Source organism: Cajanus cajan, chromosome 5 (genome assembly GCF_000230855.2).
Source record: "Cajanus cajan strain Asha chromosome 5, NIPB_CcT2T_4, whole genome shotgun sequence".
Lineage (NCBI taxonomy): Eukaryota > Viridiplantae > Streptophyta > Magnoliopsida > Fabales > Fabaceae > Cajanus > Cajanus cajan.
Genome location: NC_138521.1, coordinates 15,915,311 through 15,940,803, shown reverse-complemented (window position 1 = coordinate 15,940,803; position 25,493 = coordinate 15,915,311). Strand labels below are relative to the sequence as shown.

Here is a 25,493-nt window from a genome sequence, read left to right as displayed (position 1 = left end):
TTTGGCCTAAAAGTCATGCAAGGGTTGATCAGATAGATGAAGTTAAGCATGAAGGAGACGAAGCTTGAGACTTCAACTTTATTTTTTAGATTTTTTCTCTAATTAGTGTGACATCAAAGTTAGTGGACAACCTTTATTTTGATTTATTTATTTTTTTGAGAATAGTGTTTTTAGAGTCTTACATTACCTTGTTTTGTTTTGTTTTCTTTAAGGATTTGTAAAAACTAGTTTTGTGCTTAAGTTTACAAACTTAATCTTGTTTTATTTTCCTTTTTATAATATCGGAGTTTTTGAGACGTTAGAACTAGGGATGGCAACGGGGCGGGGCGGGTACGGGTTTCATGATACCCGTCCCCGTCCACGCAAGTAAAACTCATCCCCATCCCCGTCCCCATACCCGTCGGGTATGGATTTTCATCCCCATCCCCATCCCCGTCGGGTATCGGGTATATCCGTACCTGTACCCGTACCCGTCAATTTTTTTATTTTTTATTTTTTTTATAAAAAATAATATTTTTAAATTATTTTTTTATTATATTATAATTATAATTAGGTTATTTTTTTATCTCACATTATAATAAATAATCATACATAAAAAAATATTAAAATTTTTTAATATAATTAAATTAAAAGTGAATATTAAATTAAAAATGAGAACGGGGACGGGTACGGGTACGGGTACGGGGCAGGTAAGTACATACCCGTACCCGTACCCGTACTCGATTCAATATATCGGGTTTTACCCGTACCCGTACCCGGTCAAACCGGGTATTCCCCGTCAAAGTCGGGACGGGTTCGGGTATTACCCACGGGTACGGGTATATTTGTCATCCCTAGTTAGAACCCTTTTATCATGCATATTCAAGAGTTTTATTTTATTTAAATTCTTTTAGAAAGTATGTGTTTTCTCAATATCATATTAGAACGTGTTGGGGGTAATAGTATGTCAGATTTCAACTTGTAAATCATATAAAACAAATGATTTCATTAATTAGAGTATTTCACTTTGTGAATTAATGTTTATGTTATTAAAAAAATAAAATACGTTAGATGTATGTTCAGGATCTCATAACTCGTGAAATCATAAATGCTAGATTAAAAACTTTAATATAACTTACTTCCTCTATTCCATAATAATAAGTAATTTCCTAAGTTATTTTAAACAAATCAAAAGAATAATAAATAAATGAAAGATAATATCAATTTTACCAAATTAACCTTGATAAAAGCGATGCAATGCAAGAACAACTTTTTTCTAAAAAAAAATATTATTATGGATATAAATAAAAAAGTAATTAATATTACACTGAAAAATTAAAATGACACTTATTTTATAATTTACTTTTCCTTTTTATATGAAAAATTAAAATGACACTTATTTTATATTTTACTTTCTAAAATGACACTTATTTTATAATATTGTAGGATAAGTACTATTTATGTAAAGATTAAAACTAATCATACATATTAAGAAATTAATTAACAAATAAATGAATCTCTAAATTTACATATTTTGTTCATGGGTCAAAAACTTAGTAAACTAAATATGAGAATTAAGTATTCCCAATTTTACATTCTTCAAAAAAATTTACGTACCAACCATTCCATGGAAATCTTACATAACATGATATAAAATTTGAATTTATTTATCCTTTTAATCTCTATAGTTTCATAAACTCTATTGTTGAAATCGTTCCGTTTTAGTCTATATACATATCATTTTTTTCCTTTTAGTTCCTTTTGTTTATTTTTATAAAAATTAAAAATAATATTTATACAATTATAGAGATCAAAAAGAAATAAAATATTATATATAAAGATTAAAACACTACTAAAAATATGTCATTTATCCAAGGATTTTCATGCGAAAAAATATTTGTAGAAAATTATTGCAAAAATTCTTGCAAATATAAATCTCCAATAAATTATTGCAAATATTTTTATGATTTTAAATTTTAACAAAGTTGCTTGTAGAAATTTCAGTACTAAAATATAAGCAACTCATAAAGTAAAAAAGAACTGATATGACATGATGTGATACAGAGAATTTCTTATAAATAACTCCCACTAGAGATACTCTTAACTACTTAAGTAGAGTTCGAGATAGAGTTATAAGAAGTAAGATATTATGATAATAATACTCATTTTTATTTTTTATTTTCTTTCATGTATCTTATATATATTTTTCTCAACATATTTAATAGGTATACAATTTGTGTTTATATCTTCATCTTTGTTGAATATCATATTCGTTTATAAATTAATTAAATATTTTTTATAAAAATTTCTAAAAATACAATATAAAATAAAAATTATAATATTATATTAATTAAGTTTAATTTAACATAAATTTAAAATAAAATAAAGTATATAAATGTCAAATAAATTTTTAAAAAAAATAAATTTTAAATTTTAAATTTTAAAGTAGGTATGAATATAAATATTTTACAAATAAATATATATTCATCTCCATTTCCATTTCTGATTTAATAAATATTATTAATATTCATTCTCATTCTCGATGAAACCAGATATTCGTGATTAAAGTGAAGGTGAATTCGAGTATCAAGTGATGGTAGCAACGAAGATGATAATTCAGAAATAAGCAGAAAACGCCCACAATATCGAAAACCGCTTTTGGGGCATTTCTTTTTGTACATTTGCTCTGTTTTTATGTTTGCTTTTTTCTTTGACTCTGGGCCCCACTCACGTCATAGTCATTCAAGTAGATTAGGGTTTTGGGTTACTCTGTTTAGTAATGAGACATACCTAAACAACGCATGGTGATTCTTTTAACCATTCACTTATTTTCTCTTTTCAATATAGTATCTTTTTATAATATTTTAGAATATTATTTTTAATCACTTATTTTATTCTTTGAATTTAATTTTCATAGCCATATATATAAAGTGTGTCTGTATTAGTGCATATGCAGGGTATACTAAAATATAATTTATAATCGGCCCAAAAAAATATAGTTTATCAAGATTGTGTCACTCAAATACACAATAAGAAGTTAAAATATAAATATCTTTTGATACGCATTTATACAATGATTTATAATATATAATATTCTCAAACTACACATTCATAAACACTATGGACAATCTCGAATCATTTATATAAAAAAAAGTAGTAAGAGATATTAGAACACATTATTAGTGTTGCTGAAAAGTTGTAGTGTTTGTATTTAGTCAGAGTATTCCCTATACATTAATTAAAATATGCAAAACTTAAAAAAGACATGCACTTCCCTGATTTAATGTTTTTAATTATTTTTTTCCACCCTTAGAAGTATATTTTACATATTAACTCAAAATTTTCTCTCAATAATTTTGAATCACTCATTTTATTTTTATTAATATAATTAATCTTATTGCTTAATGTTTTTTAATCTAGCTTCTTGTTTCTATTTTGATATTAAATTTCAATAATTTTTTCAAAGAATATGTCAACTAAAATTAAACATTGAATTTAAATTACTGATTACAAACCTAAAATATAATTATATATTAAAAAAATTTATGTTGTCAATTTCTATAATATAAAAAATCATTTATTATATACACACTAATATAATGTTTATTAGAATGCAAAAGGGAAAAAAAAAAATAAAGCATAAACAAGAATTAGACAACTGATGGGTATGGTTAAAAATTGCCATCACTTTGATTAGCCAACAGCTCCAGCACATGCATATATACATGTAAACAGGCACACTAACAACTAAAGTGACTTTTGTGCACAAACATGTCACAGTTAAATCAGGATTTAGCAATAAAAATTTAAAAGGAAATTGAGAAATTTCAACTGTAGATTAAAAAGTTCAATAATAGACAATCATTACAAACTCTATACATTAATAAAAATCCACAACTTTATTTTTATTTTTTTCAACAATGACTAAAATCCCCAATTCAGAGAAGCCAAACCGAATAATTCACATAGGGTTGTGCTACCAATAGCACAAAACTTGTGAATTTAATCTGAATGTCCTTCCGTGAGTAACCGCTTCTCTTCCTCCTCTAACCTTGCAAGCCATTTGAATCCAAGGTCACACCCTGCTTTTGCCGCTATCTGAAACTTTTCTCTTGCCATCTCCACGGGGTCAATTGCAAGATTTCCTTTATTCTTCCCTCGTCTATGAGCTGCTGCACCTCTCTTCAAACTGAATTTTATTAACGATTCTGGAACCTCAACACCTGAGTGAGGCACAATATTTTATTTTTTTTTCAGTAACAAACTTTAAACAATTTATTTATGTAAGGTAATTAACATTTACACTTGCTTAAATTATAAGAAAATCATAAGGTATCAAATGAAATCTTTTATTTTGTTATATTTATTTTAAAAAATTTAAGTATAAAATAAGTTAACCGAGATCTGTATTTGAAAACAAATCTCCTATCATCAACATTGAAAAAAAAAAAAAAAAGTTCACATATAAGGGAATTTTGATATTTGGCAATCACATAATATAATGCCAGGTATCATTTCCTTTTATTGATAAGTTGAAAGTGACTGTGCCTTATCTTCTCTTTGCACAGCACATGGCATACTCAAATAGAAATCAATCAATTATCCCTTGCACGCTCAATCTTATCCTGGAATTGTTCGAACCTAAACGTATTTGACATTGCATTCCACTATACCAACAATCTAAGTTTATTCCTCACAATTTCATATAAAAATGACTTTTTCACTAAACATATCTATATGCATGTGTTCTCTGGGTGCTTTATGTTTATATACTCAGATAACGCATCTTTCTCATTCATCCTTGTTACTTGTCATTCATCCAGGTCAAATTCAGTATCAACCACTCTGTGGTAAACATTACGAGTAGTTAAAAGTGCCTGTAGGGCTAATCATAAATATTATGAGCATAAGGTAGCCTATAACAATGATATACCACACTATAAGGTGAAAGGAAGATGAGAATAATACAGAATGACAAGCTTACCTTTAAGAAGTAGAGATCCATACGCTATAGCTGCCCCAGCATGGCCCTACATGTTTAAGAGTGAAATTTAGAAACAAAGACTAACTCTGTAAACAAGCAGCTAAATATTTATCTTGTTTACACATGTAAATGAGATAAAGGCAATACCAATCCTCAACAACACAAACATGTAAATGTGATTAAGAGGTCCTTTAGAAAAAAGTTTCAAACTAGGAGGACTATTTCCCATTTAATCCATCGGTATAGAAGACAAGTCTCAACAAGCATTTAACGGGTCCCATCAAACATGCCTCTTGATTTAAATAAGTCATTAGCTTTTCAGTAAACCAGCGTCAGCTCTAGAAGCAGAATCAAGACACAAATATAACTTTAACAAAACTTTAATTACTGCAAATCAGAGCATGAGCAATCAATAAAACTCTAGCAGGTCATGGCTCATGAAACATTTTTTACCTTGTTATCAATTCCAAATAATGGCATGTGGCGACCGAGCCAATAAAATGCCAAAGTAGGGGTGGTGCCTAAGATCCAGCTACTACTTCAATTTTTTTTTTATACATACATATAAAATATATTATGTGCATAATTAAATATAATTCTCAAAAGATATGGAAAATTAATGACATATTGATAATTATCAATAGCAGAAGTCATAGGTCTTAAGCAAAACATACAAGTAAATAACAATAAAAGTGAAGGAAACAGTAACATAGAAGTAATGGTGACTGATAACGGCCATCAAAGAGGTGGTGTCTAGTAAAGGTGGGTAGGCAAGAGCAGAGCTGCAGAGGGGTCTCTAGAGAAGAGAAAGAGAGAGAAGGCCGTGTGTTTGGCTCCTTGCAGATGTAGTTGCTGAATTGAGGGACAAACAGGGTTTTTCCTTTTAGGTCTAACCAAGAGTAAAGTCTCATTTTTAGCTCCAAAGAAAGCCCCAAAATGACATTACAACAGGGACAAAATGGTGTGTTCAAAACCCATAAGCATCAATGTGCTACGTGTGAACTGGGCCATGATCAGATTCGACTGCAACCACTGTGACCATGAAAATGCCTACAATAGCTGCTCTATAGAGGCCAACCACCCCGCTGTGCCATTATGGTGCCATAGAACACTATCAACAACCCTTTGATGTTTTATTTTAGGAGCTATGGCGTGCTATAAAGTATGAAGAAGCCTGTTCTTTTAATTCTTTATGTTATAAATATTTCAGTCCATGCAAAAACTGTTAGGTGATGTAAGGAATGCACTTTTAGGGGCATGTGCTAAATAAATCATAACAGCATATAACCAAATGATATCTAAATTCCAAAATATGTTGACTCCAAAGTCTAATTAACTAGACATAAGAAAAGATTGTAAGAACAATTTGTACGTCAATATTAAGAAAACAGTGTTGCAAATGCAGAACGAGTTGCAAGAATTTTATATAAAATCAGTGGCTTAAATTTGATTAATTGGTATATTCCATCTCTAATTACCTTCTCTGATGCCCTGTGAAAGCACCACAATGCTGCGGCAATATTTTTCTTGACACAGTCGCCTGTCAAATATACAGCACCCACAAGGTAAAGAGCACCTGGATGCAACTAGAACATATATTCCAAGGTTTAGTTGGACATTCGTAGATCATGATAACCATACACCTTCCATAGGTTCACATACCTGGTCCACAGCTTTCTCCAAATAATAAAAAGCTTGTTGATCAGTTTGAACATCGTCATTCTGTCACAAAATATTTAAAAAAAAAACATTTTAGTAAAAATAACTAAAGAAAGCTCCGAAATTTCATATATCACCTTATCCAATAATGTATATATGGATAATACTCATAAAAGAGTGAAGAAGGATCACATGGAAGAATTTTCCTACTCAAGTACATCATGGAAATCTAATAGAATGGCACAAAAGCAATCAAGTGAACAAAGAAACAAGGAATTGCTAGCAAGTCACCATTTTATTACAAATACATAATATCACAGCCAGGCCATTTTTTCGGAGCTCTAGCCTACCACTGCTATCCATAAGGTAATACATCTCTTTTGATAACCACAAAAAAAAAAAAATCAAAAACTTAAATCTGCAAATAGCACTTAATAGTCATTAAGTGATTCAAGGAGGCATCAAAGAATGATTACTGTCATAAGCTCAAAATGTTTGCAGAGTTGGCAACTATGTACTTAAATGATGTCACCACAACAGAAGGGTTAGAGCATCCTCACCTCAACTCTTAAATGACAACCCAATGCATACTGTGCATCGGGATCACCCATTTCAGCTGCTTCTACCAATAACGCTGCCCCTCTGTTTGCATAGGGAAGAAGGCAAATATGGTCATGAATTCACAGTAGATAGAATCCAGAGAATTTTTATGTGACTTGAATAAACAACCAAGCACCAAAAACCTCAAAAAAACTGATCACTGGACAGTGATCAAGGTACACAGTCAATGAGAACTGTTTAAAAAAGAACATTAAATAGTAAACCACAAAATTGACATGGAGGTCATTGATGACAAAACAGAGAATCGCTACTTCATCATACTACTGAAAATGAGATTTATAATGTGTTGAGGCATTCCATTCCATGTGAACATAATGTTTAATTGGCCCTTCAATGTGGATTGCTACTCAGCTGAGTTCACATCAGAAAGTAGCTTGACTTGAACAATTTTGTAGGGAACCATAGGCTCCATGTAGTGACTTTCATAATAATTTATAATAAATAATAGAGTCTGAATAACATGACATAATTCTGCATTTATTGATGAAGAATATCAAGAGATGGAAGAAAGAATACATCATAGAGAGAAAGAATTTACTTACACAGCTTTATTAGCTCCTGGAACATGATATTTCATATGCAATCTGGACAACCAATACCTAGCTTGGGTATTGGAGTTGTCAGCTTCTAAAGCAAGCTCAAAATTTTCCTTAGCTGTCTAATATTGAACTTCAAATAAGTGTCTGTTTCTCTTGTATCAAATCTCAAATAAAGAAGCAAATAGTAATAGGTTGAGAAAGTATTTATTACCCTAAGTAGAGGAATGAGGCCCTTATCATTTAGCTCACAATAATCGATGACTCTATCAACCTCCTTCAAAGCATTCCAGCCTTTTGCAATGAACTCCAAGGCTTTCTTGTTCCTGCTATGCAATTCTCTCTGTAAAATTTCAAAACCTTTGAGATAAGCAAAGATGTTGAAACAGGACAAGGGTACTGCATTAAAAGCACAATAACATGCCTGTTGATTGAATTGGAAAAGAGAAACAGTTGGGCGTTTCTGAATAAATTTCGCCAATAATGCCCTTGGCATCATCTTATCTTCTCAAATAAATGCAACTGTGAACTAAGCTTTGGATGGAAATGGGTACTCCTTTCCCACAACTTAGATGCTACAAAGACAAATTGTCACCATGAGTCAAGTTTGTTAAAAAACAGGAACACATACAAATGAAAGGCACTACATTGAAATTATAAAACAGGAATTCATCAGTCAAATTCCATGTTACACCCCATTGACAATGTGCATAGCATTTTATTTTATACCTATTACTGGAAATTACATAAGCTGCAAATGTTTATACTTTTGATAATGAATCTTCTTTTTCTGTTTTTGTCTGATTTAAGTACCAACAATGCCTGTGCTTGAGTCTCAATTAATTTAAAAGATCAACTATCATTTAAAAAGGAAAAAATACCATGCGGCAGTATCCTTTTTCACAGGTCATCAACACATTTTATTTCAAAACAGAAAATGTAATATAATACCATATCACAACACTGGATACAAGGAAGCATATAGTTTCACAAACTCGGTCTATCAAAATAAAACCTATTTGTCATAAAATCCACAATGATAGCCCAAAATGACATTCATATAGCCATAGTTTTAAACCAAGTTTAGAGTAGGTTTTTAATCAGAAGGTGCTCATGCATGTCTTCAGTACAAGTGTACAACTTAGAATATGGAGACCAAGAGGTATATTTTTAGGATCCAATCGCAAGATATGAAACTTGAGTCCCACAATGGAAGTGTGGAATTCTAGTGGGAGTTTATATTGATCTGGGTTCTCCAACTACAATGGCTAACTTTTAGGGTGTAGTTCTCCCAAGTTTCTTATCATAGATTTTAAGGACTCAATAAAAACAATATGTGTATGGCTTTGATAGAGATCATCCCATTTAGCAGAATAAAAATCATTTATCACTGGTGTCTACCCATGCCTCTGCTCTCAATTCATTCAACTGATTGTTATACTTTACAATGACACATAGAAAATTTGCTGGACAGCAGAGTCACTAGACATCTATTATTGTCCTTTGTTGGGGGAAAAAGAACTTAATACAAAACTTCAGCTTTTCAGTACAAAAATATAGCTCAACTAGATTTAGGGAAACAACCTTCTCATTCAAAATTATTCCCCATTATGCCTCTAGACTGTTCAATAAACGACTCTGAAATAGATAATCCAAGATAGTAATATGGTAAAGAATCAATAAGAAACAGAGTATATGACAAATTGAGTGGACAACTCCACTGAATTAATTGACCACAAAAACCCTGAAGGAATCTTAAGGGGAATTCTCAGCTATTATGTATACCTAATGAAGCACATTTCAAGTAACATCCACTTATAGGATTATACACAACTTAAAAACTTAAAGGCTAAATCAAAGAAACAAAGGCAATGCTTAATTAACAAAATTATAAGGTTCAGGTGCAAGTTTATCTAAAACCTATATGCAAGAAGCAGCTAGGTTAATTTTCTTCCCACTATCCTTGCACGCAAAGAGAGAGAGATGAGAGAGGAAACTTACTTGCTGGGTGCCCTTCCCAGAGAGACGGAAATCTGAAAAGGAGAAGAGAAGGCGAGTGGCAATAGAAAAGAAACTATGAGAGTATGTTCTCCTTAGGGCAAATTTTAGATGGGAATAGGTTCCGTAACACACAACACAAGCAGTGTATTTTACGGGTTTTTTATTAATATATATTTTAAATAATAATAAATATATTAAAACAATAAATTATTTTATTAGTTTCAAGTTTTAACGTATATTTTTATTTTAGAATTATTATCTTTACTTTATAAGAATAAAAAAGTTGTTTATATGATATTTATAAATTAATATATATAATAATAAGTTTAATATATTTTTCACTCATTGTAACTAGTGTATACATAGTCGGTCTAAAGGCCAAGTTAACAAAATCCTTGCTATAGGTCTGTTTCAAAAAAAAATACTTTATACTAATATTTATATAGTTTTCTTTTTAAGGTTTTATAATTTAAAAGTCATTTTTTTTTCTTTCTTAAAATTTCTCTTTAAAAAACCTATCTTAAATATAATTATTTTTTTCAAGCTATCTCTAAAATATTTATATTTCTTTATTAAAGATATTATAATAATATGTTAGACCGGTCCTGAACGAATATGTTAATAATAATATTATATTTTACATCAAACTTTTAATATTGATGATTTTATTACGAGATTATATAAAATTGGTGTACATACATACTCAATCAATATGTGTTAGTTTCTACATCAAGATAAGTAATATTAATTTTGTGTTTCATTGTTCAACATCCTATCTTGTAATAATGAAAATAGCATTTTGATGTCTTACCTTATAATTTTATTAAAAAAGATGAATACAAATAATAATCTCAAGAGAAATAATTACATGAAAGAAGTAAAAAAAATTTTTGATTAAATTGGAGATTATATGCATGTAGACTACTATTTACAAGCGTTTTATCATTTTATTTTACCAAAATTTAATGTATTTAAATTTATTAAATAGTATTAGATATGAAAAGTTTAATTACTTAAGAATATTAAATAGACACAACATTTAAAAAAAATGAAAATAATTATTTTATTTAATTATACATAATATATTTATTTATTAATGAAAATAATTATATTTATTTTATTTAATTATACATCTATTGTAACAGTTTAGACACACCAATGAGAGGGATATAGAGATTGTACAAGTATAAGATTATATAGTTGATGATGACTTAAAGGAATTCATTTGTATTATTTATACCAACAAGATACATCTGTGTTTCGGTAGTTTATCTCATAAGAACTTTATAATTAAGCATGCTTGACTTAGAACAATTTAAAAATGGGTGACCTTTTGGAAAGTTTCTCAGAAAGTGTGCGAGTAAGGACAAAGCATACCGAAAAGTTTTGTGTTGGTTTGTGGAATCACTCGTTGATCCTAAAAAGTGGACATACATCTCAGAAAGAGCTACCCTTTCGAGTGTTGACTAATGAGAAGTTATGTAAAATGTTATCGTGTGAAATATCGTGGAGTGAAGCCGTTGAAAATCTGAGGAGAATTACATCTATACCTATTATAAAGGGGATTTCGGGAGTATGTAACCATTTTTTTATCTCCACTTTTTAGTGGACTGTTATACCCCTCACATGGTAAAAAAAAAAGTCATATCTTATCTAAATAATCAGATGCAATCTTTTAATATTCTATCTACATATAATTATTAGAGGCATGAAGTGTCTCAACCCCTCTACTGATATATAAAATAAATGGTACTTACATTTTTAAAAAATAAAATTTTATAAATATTTAACATGATCATTATATTTTAAAATAATAATATAAATCAATATATTACATTAACTATTAATTACTGTACAAATATAAAACTTAAATATAATTAATAAAAAAACTATTAAATCATAAAATTATAATATAAAAATAAATAATTTTTAAAAATAAATATTATTTAATATGTTATTTTCTTACTAATAATAGGATTAATTTTGTTATTAAAAAAAATATTTATATCCATTATTTAATACATTTAAACTATAGGGGTGGCAAAATGAGCCAACCCAACCCATTTTGCCCCGGCCCACCATTGAAAAACGGGCTAGGAATGTTGGCCCGCCCGGCCTAAGGGTGGGTCGACGGGCCATCCCGCATACCACTAAAACATTGTTTAAAAATGTATATTATGTTCAAATAAAAAAAACTACTACAAATAAATAAATATAATCACATGAAATTGAAAATGCATACATGTTGTCCATAATATATGTTCAACAAAAGCAAATTACAAATTTGCAACAAAACAAAATACAAATTAGTCCACTTACAACAAAATCAAAACCAAAATACAAACTTACAAATTACTATTTTTTTAACAAGAACCTTAAATGCAGACTGGCGAGTTGTGATAAGCTAGCCCGCCATTTGACTCGGCAGATTGACGGGTTTGACGGGTTGAAATGATGGGTTCGATCCATCAATTTTTGACGGACCAACAGATTGACCGCAAATCATGGCCCATTTTACCATCCTAATTTAAATTACATTAAATATAAAGATGTTATAATAAAATAATTTAGTGATTTCTATATTATGTAATTACTACATTGTCTTTTTTAATAAGTCTTATTATCTTATATGCTCTTTAATTATGATAGAAGCATTTATTTAATATAATTTATATTTCAAATTTTTAAAAATTTAATATTAATATATCATCTAATGTATTACCATATTATAATTATTTATGCATTGTATGTAAAAGTTGAAGAACAAATAAAAGATAGCATTACTATTGGAAAAAAAATTAATTTAAATATAAATCAATTGTGTGTGAAAATTAATTTTCATATTTATTAATATATATATATATATATATATATATATATATATATAAATTATTTAACATTAATCAAATGAAAATATCAATTAATTATTACATGATATATAAATAAATAAATAAATTTTTAATGTAATATTATTTTAATTACGTGCATGCAATTTAATAGTTATTTTAAGGGCGAGTTATTGCATGGACAACTTATAGAGAATTTATGCATTTAACAGTAATCATTTAAGAAAATAATACTGTAGGGAGAACTTATGGAAAGTTATCTGTTTTATTATAAGATAAGGTACTTTTAAAAAAATGTGAAGCGTATTAAGAACAACATTTGAAAATGTATCTGACAAAATATACAATATTTATTATTTTAACAATTAAAAATATAAAAATATTCACAAATTAAAAATAATTCTTATAATTAATAATAATTATACAATATTTACTATTTTATAATTAACTTTTTTTAATTAAATTCGATGTTTTATTTTTATTAATATATATTACTACTCATTTATAACAATTTAAGTTATTGATTACTTAATACTAATTGTAACGATATTATTTAATTTTTTTATAATTACTAATGCAATAATTGATTGCAATTAATTATTATAATGATAATTTGACTTAAATATATTTTTAGTCTTTATAAAATTAACAAGTTTTGATTTTAGTCTTTATAAAATTTTTCTTTTCTCTTTTGTCCTTATAAAATTAAAATTATTGTTTTTTAGTCTCTATTTTTATGTGATCATTTTTTAACTAATTTTTATTTATTAAAATGTTAAACAACCATTTTAAGTGTTATCTATAACTATTATTGATATCATATTGATATTTAGCACTTTTAAAAAAAATTATGGATCTTTAAATAAATGTTATTTATCCATCTTAAAATGATCATTAGAGACTAAAAATAATTGGTTTAGATTTTAAAGGGATAAAAATCAAAGAAAGAATTTTACTGGATCAAAATCCCAAGCGTGTGGTTCAGCGGTAGGAGTTAATCCACGCTTAAGCAAGGTCAGGGGTTCAAATCCTGCCTTGTGTATGTAGTCGCGTTAAATCTTGGGATCAGTTATCTCACCCTTTGAGGTGCCTCTCTCGTAGCGAGGAGATTAGTCACTGCTATCGGCGGTGGATACTCCAGGGACGAACAAAAAAAAAATCAAAATTTAATCATTTTACTAAAGACCAAAAATAATATTTATAAATTTTAAAAGGATGAAAAACAAAGAAAAATTTTAGAGGGACCAAAATCAAAATCATCAATTTTATAGGGATTGAAAACATATTTAAGCCTTATAATTTTATTAAAAAAATAGATCTTAGTTAAAAAATAATAATCTTTATTTGATTATGTCAAAATGTAATTAATTGAAAAAATACAAATTCAAAAAATATTATTTTTGTGATAAGAAAAATAGAAAATAGAAAAAAGATAAAAAAATAATTTGGGCAAATAAAAATATCAAGCCTTTTAGTGATATATAATTTTTCTATAAAAAAAAAAAAGCATACCAGTAACATTCACTACTAGAATTTCTCTTATTACATGCAACTTTTCCTGTGAATTTTTCATAAAAATTCGCAGGAAATGTTGTTCCTACAATTTTTTCTATGAAATTTTATCTACAGGTAATATAATATATTTTTGTGAATTTTAAAATTTGCAGGAAATTTTCCTGTGAAATTTCTTGCAAAAAAATTCGCAAGAAAGTTTCCTGCAAAAAAAAATTCGCAGGAAACTTTTCTGTGAATTTTTTCGCAAAAAATTCTGCAAGAATATTTTTTACTAAAAAAGTTAAAGAAATTACTATAAATTCTATCAATAATTCATCAACTTTCAAATGCTCACAATGAATTCATCCGAAACATTTGTTTTCACGTCTCCAACATGTGATACATAATCTTTTAAATTCTAAGATTGTAGATTATAAGCCTAACACTCAACGATACAAATCAACTTGCAAGGTAAGTGTTGCCCCAACTTATATACTCTTTAATTGTTTTATTTTCAATCGATGTGGGACTTGAAGTTTCTTAAAAATATTAAACTTATAAATTTAAATAATTTTTTATTTTCCTGCGGATTAAAATTTGCAAGAAAATTTTGCAGGAAAAGTTACCTGCAAAATTTTTCTACCATTTAGTAAACATTACTTGCGAATTTATTTTTGCAAGAAAATCTGTAAGAAAAAAAATAAAATTCTTACAATGTTTTCTGCAAATTTTTACCATGGAAAAAAATTTCTATGATCATTAAAATTGTAGCAAAATTTGTAAGAAATGTCTGCAAATTATTTTTCACAAATAAATTCACAAAAAATTTCTACGAATATTTTTTTGCAAGAAAATTCGCAAAAAAATTCTACGATTATTTTTTTGCAGGAAAATTCACAAAAAAATTCTACAAATATTTTTTTGCAGGAAAATTCGTAAGAAAATGACACTTTTCTAGTAGTGATTTGATATCCATCTTATCTAGTACTTGTAATTCAATATTAATAAATTCTCTTTCCTTTATTTTTCCTACAAAATTAATTATTTTATGTTTAAAAAAATAATTATAATTCATGTTCAACACATTAAATCATAAATCATAATAATAAACAAAAATTACCTGTATTTCTTTTTGTATACAAATTCTATCAAGTTCTCATTCTTTTTTTGTTAATCTTGTGCAACACTAAATACAATGTCTATAACACAATTTTACAATAAAAGTACAATGTTTTTCAATTGTCATAAAAGGAGAAAATATGTGTAAGAAAATAATGACAAGAGTGAGAGTGAAAAGAGAAAATGTACTTCCGGCTTTTTGAAGACAAATGCAATGTAGGATGAGAATTAGGCAATAGAGAGAGAAATTAAATATCTACTAATAACCTAATTCACATAAAATCAATATGAAAAATAAATATATATTGAATCGTGAGAGTAATAAAATAGTTTATGATAAAGTTTTCAAGAAGGATAAAATGTTGGAAAAGAAGAATACTCAAATCTTATCCAAATCATGCACGTAGTTTTAAGTTACTGTTAAGTTTCATCACCACCAATTTAACCATCTATAGAGAAAAAAAAGTAAAAAAATTTGATACTACAAATAAAAAACAAAAGGAAAAAAAACTAACAAAGTACATAGTAGAGTAGTAGGTGAAGAAAGAGAACCTAGATAAATTACTTATGAACTAACAAAAGACTCATTAAAAATTATTCAAAAAAAATCAAATAAAAATCATTGCAAATACATCATTGACATTAACAACTATTAAAAACGTGTCTCTAAAAATTTGATTCTACAAATGTAAAAATAAAAGAAAAAATAACAAAATATAGCAGAATAGTAGGTGAAGGAAGAGAACATATATATAGATTACTTATAGACTAAAAAAAACTCATAAAAAGTATAAAAAAAAAAGTCAAATAAAAATCATTAAAAACACAAATTGGCATTAAAAATTATTAAAAATATGTCTTTAATCGGTGTCATTAACTAATAATTTGGTTTTGAAATAAATAGGAAAAGTTTGAACTCTAAAATGGAGAAGAGTTTTTAAAAAATAATTTCGACTGTGCGACTTGTAATCTTGAGCAATCTTGAGCGGGAAAATTCTCAAAAAGACTAATATACTTTTAATAATGTATAGATTTTAACAGTGACATGACACAATTAAAATATATAATTGGTTGTCAATGTAAAAAAAATTTACACTAGCAGTGTATAAGTGATTAACTCTTTTATTAATAATTGTGATGTTTTAATTTTTATTAATAAGAACTGACTGATATTTATTTTATTATTATTTACTATTTTTTTCACGAGATCGCGACGTACTATATTTGTGATAATTAAATATTTTGAATTTAGTAATTATTGTAATTATTTTATATGAATATATATATTGTGAAGATTTATAATTAAAGGTTATATTATTTAATTATTTATAATAAGGGAAGGCAACTTATTTTTGATAACTATGATTCACATTTTTACTAAAAGGTTAAAGGGTGGTTAAGTTTTAAAAAGAAAAAAGAGAGAAAGCTTATCAGTTTTAAGTTTTACCTTTTTTTCACGTACGCATTTACGCTTCAGAGCTTGGAGAGCCGGAAGGAGGAGGAAACCACCCCAAAGTTAATCGTTCATCTTTTTCTTCTCAACAAGGTAAGGGGGAGTGAGAAACCTCGCTCTGGGTGTGTGAATGTATATTAGATAGTGGGATTGACCCTCAATCCTATGTTTGTTGTATGCTCATATATGAAGGGTTTTCTCAATTGTGTCTGTTTTACCTATTATTCTTCTTGTGTGTAATTAATTGTATGAATTGCTTGAAATAATGATTAATTTCAGTTTTAGAATTGTAATTATATGATTTGAGATCTCTATGGGTTCCTATGGGAAACCCTAAGGGAATGCATTGGTAGTTGTAAGAGAAGATGATCAAAAGATGTAATTGTATATTGTTTTGAATGTTTATTGCATGACTTAGAATGCTTTTACCGATTGTATGAATAGATTGAATGTGATGGAACTACTTGGAGAAGATTGATGTTTCTTCAAGTTGAACCATGCTAAGTCCCTTCTTCTCTTGAGGTTCTTCACGTCAACGGATGATTTGGATGAGTTCAAGCTTCAAAAGCTTGAAGATGCTTTCCAAGGTGGTTCAGTTTCTCTTGAAGGAGAGAAACTTGATTAACCAAGCACAAAGGAGAAGTTCCTTTGTGAAGCTTCTAGGAGAAGGAGATTCTCCACGAAATTGGACTCTTGAAATGAGAGAGAATTTCTGAATTCTAAGTCTCATAAATGTCAAAAGTGATTACAAGAGTAGAAATTACAAATATATAGAGGTAGGTAGCTTAAGGAGCAAGCTAACCTTAACCATGGTTCACTAGGAACCATGGTAAGGTTAGTTGACCTTCTAGGTGAGTTTAGAAACTTGTGGAGCAAGTTTCTCACTTGCTTGCTTGGAAAGCAAGCTAAGGAGAAGCTTGTAGCACAAGCTTCTCAACTCCTTGAGAATTAGAGAAGCAATTCGACCAAAGAGGAAGCTAGGCAAGGTGGGCGGCCAACTCAAGTTTTGCTCACTTTGGTTATTTAAAAAATGTTTGATTTGGTTTAGTTAGGTTCATCCAATGATGATGAAACTTAGCTAAATCAAATATATGAAAAATTAGGAGTAAAATGAGTTCAATATGTACAATTTTGCCTAGGCCCAATTCTGACCCAATTACTAGTCACACCCTCAAGCATTGCTAAATGCCACCATTCTTTTCCTACTGAAAAAAATAGAAAATGAGTATCAACAAAGGAGGTTAAATGGAGTCAAACTCTCCAAGTAACCCACCCTAGAATCAATATACAATGACTAATAAAAGAAACTAAAGTACCTCACAAATACAAAGGCAAAAATAAGCCTATACAAGAGAACTATGTACAAGATATTTACAAGTAGAACTATGCCTTCTCTTCATGATAGAGTGGTCCAAATCGAAGAGTACCTTGGGCTTGGAAAACCCAATAGTCTTTAAGGTTTCCACAGGTCTTCAAGGTGTCCATAGCTCTAGTGATTGGGCCCTTGGCCCATGGTCCATCATCCCATTCCTCTTAGTTCCTTCGATGTATCACTTCTTGGATTCCTTGGCCTTGGCCATAGCCTATCAGAATGTAAAAATGAAAATTGCAAACTGTAGAGTTTTTGATCGCAAAAACCATGCTAAGCATCATTTCTAGCATTAAGCATCAAGGTGATAGAAAGTTGATAATGTTGTCTGTTATCCTTAAGTTATGCGTGAGCCTGAGGCTTAGCGTGACTCAACCAGAGAGTTAAAATTACTCTCTAGAAGCCTTGCACTGAGTGCCCAATTTGGGGTTGAGTGCCAATTGCTCTATTATGCTTATTTCCTTCTTTGTTTGACAAATTCTATTAGTGCAATATGAATCATGTGTTACTTCTCTTTGGTGATCGATGATATGCAATGATGTGAATTTCTTGTGTTATTCAATTTCATCCTTCAATGAATGAAATTAATGAGTATGTGATGTGATAAAGATTGATATGGTGGAATGACATGATAATGTTATATGATAATGAGACATGATAATGTGATATGAGAATCCATAGAGTCTTGATTTACATGCATCATTTACATAGATGTTTTTAAGGATATGATATGGAATACACTTCCAAGGAAGGCCCCCTTGTGTAAAAGCTAGGGGATAAGTCCTTGGGGATAGTTCAGTTTGTAAGTCCCAGTCTCGCCCATTGTGTGCATGGGATGTATCTTGCGCGGCTTAGCTATCTCGACTAGACCCTAGTAGTATGTCCTTTTAGTGAGAGTACGTAGAGGGTGTGACCTGGCATGTACTCCTAGACTACTCTTCGTGTGTTGCTAGCGGCAATACACCATGTGATGTGTTACTGGCGCCACATGCATGATAATATGTAGTCCGTGTCCATTACATATGCATTTTAATGTTATTTGTTAAATTGATTTTTTTTATGTCTTGGCCGAGTGGAATGTGATATTATTGTTAATCTATCTATGCTATGTATATATACATGCCTTGGTTGTGTTTGGCTATACGGTGTACATTTCTACACTGTGAGCTAGAGTGAGATGATTCTCACTCCTTTTCGTTGTGTTGTTTTCATTTGCTTGTTATACAGGTGATTATTAGCACGAGGCTAAGGATGTTGGTGATAAAGTTTAGACTTTAGTGTTGGGCTTTGCTCTGATAGGACATGTGACATTGAGGGCATAGATAAGATTAGGTTGAGATGTTATTTCTATTAAATTATTTTGAAGACCTTAACATTATTTCTTTTGTAATTTCCACTAATTATGTTATTTGTTCAAGTTACAGATGTGGTGCTCTCTATATGGACATGTTTGGCATTTGATTATGAAGGAGTTATGTTATTCAGATTTTATTATTTATGTGTTATGATATGTGTAGTAGAGGGTGTCACATAAAAAGAGTTCTTAAATCCCAAAAATATGTGTGAGAAAATAATGAAAATAATGGGAAAGAAAAGAGAAAATGTATATTTTATCTTCTTGAAGAAAAATATCGTGTAGTGAGAATTGAACAATAAAGCAAAAACTTGAATATATATTAATAACACAATTTACATAGAGTCAATATAAAGAATGTATTGAATTGTGAAAGTAATAAAATAGCCTTTTATGGTAAACTTTTTATGAAGGATAAAATATTGGAAGAGGAGGATATTTACGTTTTATCTCAGTCATGCACGTCTTTCTAAACTACTGTTAAGCTTCATCACCATCAATTCACCATCTATAGAGAACACAAAAAAAATTGAACAAAAAATTGGATACTACAAAGACAATAAAGGCAAAAAAAACTAACAAAATCCATATCAAAGTAGAAGGTGAAGAGGAGCCAGTAGAGAAATTACTTATGGACTAACAAAAGGCGAGCATAAAATCGTTAAAAGCATATAATTGACATTAAAAACTATTAAAAATATGATGTCCTTAATTGGCGTCATTAAAATTATTCAAAACTAATAAATTAGTTTTAAAAAAAATAGGAAAGGCTTAAACTCTAAAAGGGAAAAGAGTTTTTAAAAAAATAAATAGGTTTAGACTGTATAATTTTGAGCGAAAATTATTTTAAGAAAATTATTCTACCTTTAATTTTATATATATATATATATATATATATATATATATATATATATATATATATATATATATATATATTAGTGTTAAGTTTCGTTACCATTAACCCACCATCTACAGAAAGCACACAAAAAAGAATCAAAAAAACTCTATATTGTAAACACAAAAATAAAAGGCAAAAGACTAAAATAGTAGAGTAGTAGGTGAAGAAGTAGAGCATAGAGATATTACTTATGGACTAATAAAAGGCTCATAAAAAGTATTAAAAAGTCAAATAAATATTATTGAAAACACTTAATTGACATTAAAAACTATTAATTTATTCAAAATTAATAATTTAGTTTTATAATAAATAGGAAAATTTTGAATCCTAAAAAGTGGGAGAGTTATTTTTTTACAAAAAAAAAAAAATGGATATGAGCTATGTAGTTTTGGACGAAATTATTTTCAAGAAAACTATCTAACCTTTAATAATATATAGATAGCGATACATATCATCAATCCATAATAAATTGAACAAAAAATTTGATATTGCAAACAAAAAAATAAAAGGCAAAAAACTAAAAAGTAGAATAGTAGGTGAAGGAGGAGAACATATAAATATTACTTATGGATTAATAAAAGACTAATAAAGTATAAAAAAATCAAATAAAAATCATTAAAAACACATAATTGACATTAAAAATATGGCCTTTAATTGACATCATTAAATTTATTCAAAATAAAAACTAATAATTTAGTTAAAAAGCAAATAGGAAAGGTTTTGATTCTTAAAGGGAGAAGAGTTTTAAAAAAAATAAGTGGGTCCTGATTGTAGTTTTGAGCGAAAAAAATTTTAAGATGACTATTCGACCTTTAATAATATATATATATATATATATATATATATATATATATATATATATATATATATATATATATATATATGCCATCAATCCAGAATGAATTGAATAAAAAGTTAAACTATTAGGCTATTGGTCACTCTTAAGGTTCAATATCTAATACTTTTAGGGATCAACTTAAAAGCTAAACTAAAGTCTCTAAACAAGCTACGCTCTCTAACCATCAAGGTAAACACTTGAAGGGATTTTCTACTCAAAGCATCAGTCACTACATTGGCCTTACCGAGGTGATATCTAAGTTCAAAGTTGTAGTCCTTAAGAAATTCTAACCATCTCTTTTGTCTCATGTTAAGCTCTTTTTGGTCAAATAGGTACTTAAGGTTTTTATGGTTACTAAATACCTCAAATCTAAATCCAAACAGGTAATGCCTCCATAACATTAACACAAAAAATACTACATCTAACTCTAGGTCATGGGTAAGATAGTTCTTTTCATGGATTTTCAATTACTTAGATACATAGGCTACTACCTTCCCTTTCTGCATAAGCACTCCTTCTAAGTCCATCTTAGAGGCATCATAATACATTACAAAGGCCTCATTAGGGTCGAGCAACACTAAAACATGTGCACCAGTTAATCTCCTCTTAAGCTCATGAAAGCTCTCCTCACACTTAGAATCCCATACAAAAGGTTAGTTCTTCCTAGTCAACTTGATCAAAGGCAAGGGTAACCTTGAAAAATCTTCTATAAACCTCCTATAATACCTAACTAATCGTAGGAAACTCCTAATCTTAAAAATTGACTTAGGTGATTTCCATTCAAGTACAACTTCTATCTTAGGATGCTATAAATATGGGTGTTGTATTAGGTACTAAGTATATGGAAAATTTAGTCTCTTTCAAGTGGTAAGCTAGACATGTTGTTAAGTCAAAAGGTGAATTTAGATCCCTCATGTTTTACAAGTTTTAATGATAACAAATACCACATGTTTTAGTAAGAAAATGCATTGTAACAGTCGTTGTTTTAGGTTACGTAAGATGAAGTAACGTCTATAAAATGAAACTAATCAAACGAAGCATATAAACTGTTCCTGACAATCATTATTTATTGTAACTGATGAGTTTAAATGTTCAAATAAATGCTTTATACCTTAATAGATTGAAAGTTGTTGTCTTGGAACTCACATTCTATTAAAAGTTTATAAAAGCATGAAGAGTATTAGAACAAAGGATAAAGATCCTGGATTTCACAAAAAAAAGGCATTAAAAAAGGACTACATTCTCGCCTGCATGCTAACTTTTTTTTTTCTATTGTTTCCACTTTGCTACCCTACTCTAGTAAGTAGCTTGATCTATTATGGATAAGGAGTACGTTTAGGTAAAAGACATTAATTAAAGCATTTATTACCCCAACGGATACTTCCTCTCTAAAGATTAGACGAAAGAGTAAAAAAAGCAATTCTATGAATCAAACTCAAGAATCTGCAATGATCATGTCTTTCAAAGCTACAATATAAGAAACTCTAAAATTCAAAAGAGAAGAAGAAACAATAGAGAATAGAGGTATAGAAAAACAATTTGTACTCAATTCTTAGAAAATCTTTTTTCAAAAGCTTTCTTTTACTCAAATGATTTGTTGTAATCATGTCTAAAAGAGACGACAACTGCAACCTTTTAATACCTTCATAACCATTATTATAAGGTAAAGCCTGGAGAGGCTTGATTGTAAAAGAATACTTGGGTTTGAGCCTAGAGAGGCTTGTTTGTAAAAAGAATACTTCGGGTTTGAGCCTAGAGAGACTTATTTGTAAAAGAATACTTGGGGTTGAGCCTAGAGAGGTTTATCTATAAGAGAATATTTGGGGTTAAGCCTAGAGAGGCTTGTGTATAAAAGAATACTTGGGGTTGAGTCTATAAAGGCTTGTCTATAAAAGAATACTTGGCTAATAACTTGAAGAGGTTAATCAAAGAACACTTGTTTGAGCCAAAAGTAGCTTGGTAAAAGAATACTTGTAACTTTGTTGAAAGTTAGTTGAACTCAATCTAGTTGGATTGAGAACTGGACATAGCCTTGGTGGTTAAGGTGAACTAGTATAAAAGCATTGTGTTTATTGATTACTCTTACCAACCCTTCGTTTGTTGTAGATACTACTTCATGTACTTGAAAAATGTGTGAGTTTTGATACACACTATTCAACTCCTTTCTAGTGTCTATCTTTTCTCCACACATATCCTTAGAGAAAACCTTAGGAAACTCATTCACTAAGGGTATCTTACTAAGCTCATTATCTTTCTCAAGTTTCAAATAGGCAAGAATCATGAACACCTTATAGTTTTGTTTTAAACAAGTTTCTATTTTATTATCACTTAAAAAACTTCACATTCTTACTCTCACCAAAGCATATGGATTTTTTGTGACACCCTCTACCCCACATACATAATACACAATAAGTACATTCCTGAATAAATAAAACTTTCTTAAAAATAAGATTTCAAAACACATAGATAGAGAGTTCACATTCATATTTTGCAAATCGTAGTCCAATGCGAAAATGATGACAAAATAAAACATCAATATTTAATTTCATAACACAATAACTATAATGAAACTCCAATGCTAAACCTAGGTAAGCCCAGCTGATGTCACATATCCTATCAGAGCATGTCCAACTGAAGCCTAAGCATCATCACCAACATCCTCATGTTGATGATCACCTACAACACAATTTAAACACATACAAAGAACAACAAGGGAGTGAGAAACATCTCACTTGGTTCCAGGTGCATAAATAAAGGTTAGATAGCACACACATACACAACAAACATAAGTCACATGTTAAGTCTCAATTTTACTTCTTTTTAGATGAGACTTATTGAACAAATTACACTCATCCTCTGAATCATTGCAATATAATTGTTCTCTTTTTGGTTCATTTTGTGTGCAGATATAACTAACCCAAATTCAGCTAACAATACCTTAATACACCTCATTTTTTGTGCAGGTATTGAGCTAGTGACTTGAGGATTGAAGACTCTTAGGATTGGAAACCTAAGAAGCTAAGGAGTAGAGAAGAGGTTCTGCGCCGGGCTCAGTATAACCCGCGCTAGGCGTGACAAAAACAGAGTATTTCATCTCTGCCAGTTATATTGCGCCGGGCGCAAAAGGAATTAAGCCGGGCGCAAAAGGAATTGCGCCGGGCTTGTGTTGAGACAGAGAGTGCTTGACTTCTCTGGAAGAACTTGCACCGGGCGCGAAGAATTGTGCGCCGGGCGCGGAACCCTAATCTGATCTCCCAGGCTCGTATTTGAAGCCATTTTCGGGGATCTTTCTCTCCATTCTCACATTGGGCGCCTCCAGGAGCTGCGGAAGGGATTCCCAGGGCTTGGGATCGTCCGTGTGCGGATCTTTCCTTCGGTTCTTCATCCTCCTTTCATCTCTATTTTGTATTTGCCCTCTTTGTTGAGTGGTTTCACCCATTTTGTGGGGTTAGATGTAACCAACGTACTCTATTGTAATCTTTACGATTTTAATGATATATATACATGTTGTTTTATTCTTTGTTGTGTTTGTTTCTATTCTTAATGCTTGCTTTGGATTGATCACCCTTTGCATGATTTAAGGTTCCATGGGTATTGGAAAATAACCTTTGAAACTAGTTCTGAAACATATGCCTAGTGGTGATTGTATCTAGGGATAGAGCTTGACCCATTAGTAGTCTTAAACCCTAGCCCGTAATGCAGGTGTAGATATTGGGTACTCAAGGGATTGATATTCAATATCCGCACCTAGGCTCTTTCTCTAAGGGATTAGGTTTGAGTAAACTTATGGGTTGACTAAGCAATGAATTCAACAAGAGATTAAGGATACATTAGTGTTACGTTTGGTGAAATCTGACCCCCACAACCTCACAATACCACAATACCATTCCTTACCTTTTCCACTCACAAAACAATATTTATTTACAGCTTTCATTCCAATAGTCACAACTTTGAATTCACTGCACAAACTATGAAATTGGAATTATTCTTTAGTCACGAATAGTCAATAAATGCTTATATTACCTTCTAATCCCTGTGGATACGATATTTTTACTACTTGAACGGCCGGTATACTTGCCGTGTTTGAGACCGTTGATAGAATTAAACGAATTTACAAATATTAACAAAAGTGTTTCAACGGAAATCTCAACAGTAAACATTACACATACACAATCAATATCACCTGCACACTCATTTATCATGCAATGATGTCATGGACTCGACTCATAAATGCATGCATGTGGTGCCATACGGAAGTTTCACATTTCTCATCATTTCATCACATAACTTGTTACATCACTAGTATGCGGCCTAAGCGGTACACCTGGAATAAGTCATTTCA

The 25,493-nt window shown here is 29.7% G+C and overlaps 1 protein-coding gene across 1 annotated transcript; it reads right to left on the bottom strand.

The window, feature by feature from the left end:
- Nucleotides 1-3,796: 3,796 nt before the first annotated feature.
- Nucleotides 3,797-8,348, bottom strand: LOC109790106 (binding protein). The gene is made up of 8 exons (XM_083074994.1): nt 8,200-8,348; nt 7,994-8,118; nt 7,786-7,901; nt 7,183-7,264; nt 6,626-6,685; nt 6,442-6,549; nt 4,964-5,009; nt 3,797-4,202 (listed from the first exon to the last, which is right to left on the bottom strand). Exons 3-8 carry the CDS (start codon nt 7,818-7,820, stop codon nt 3,982-3,984), a joined length of 552 nt encoding a protein of 183 aa, XP_082931120.1. The 5' UTR covers nt 7,821-7,901; nt 7,994-8,118; nt 8,200-8,348; the 3' UTR covers nt 3,797-3,981.
- Nucleotides 8,349-25,493: the final 17,145 nt, after the last annotated feature.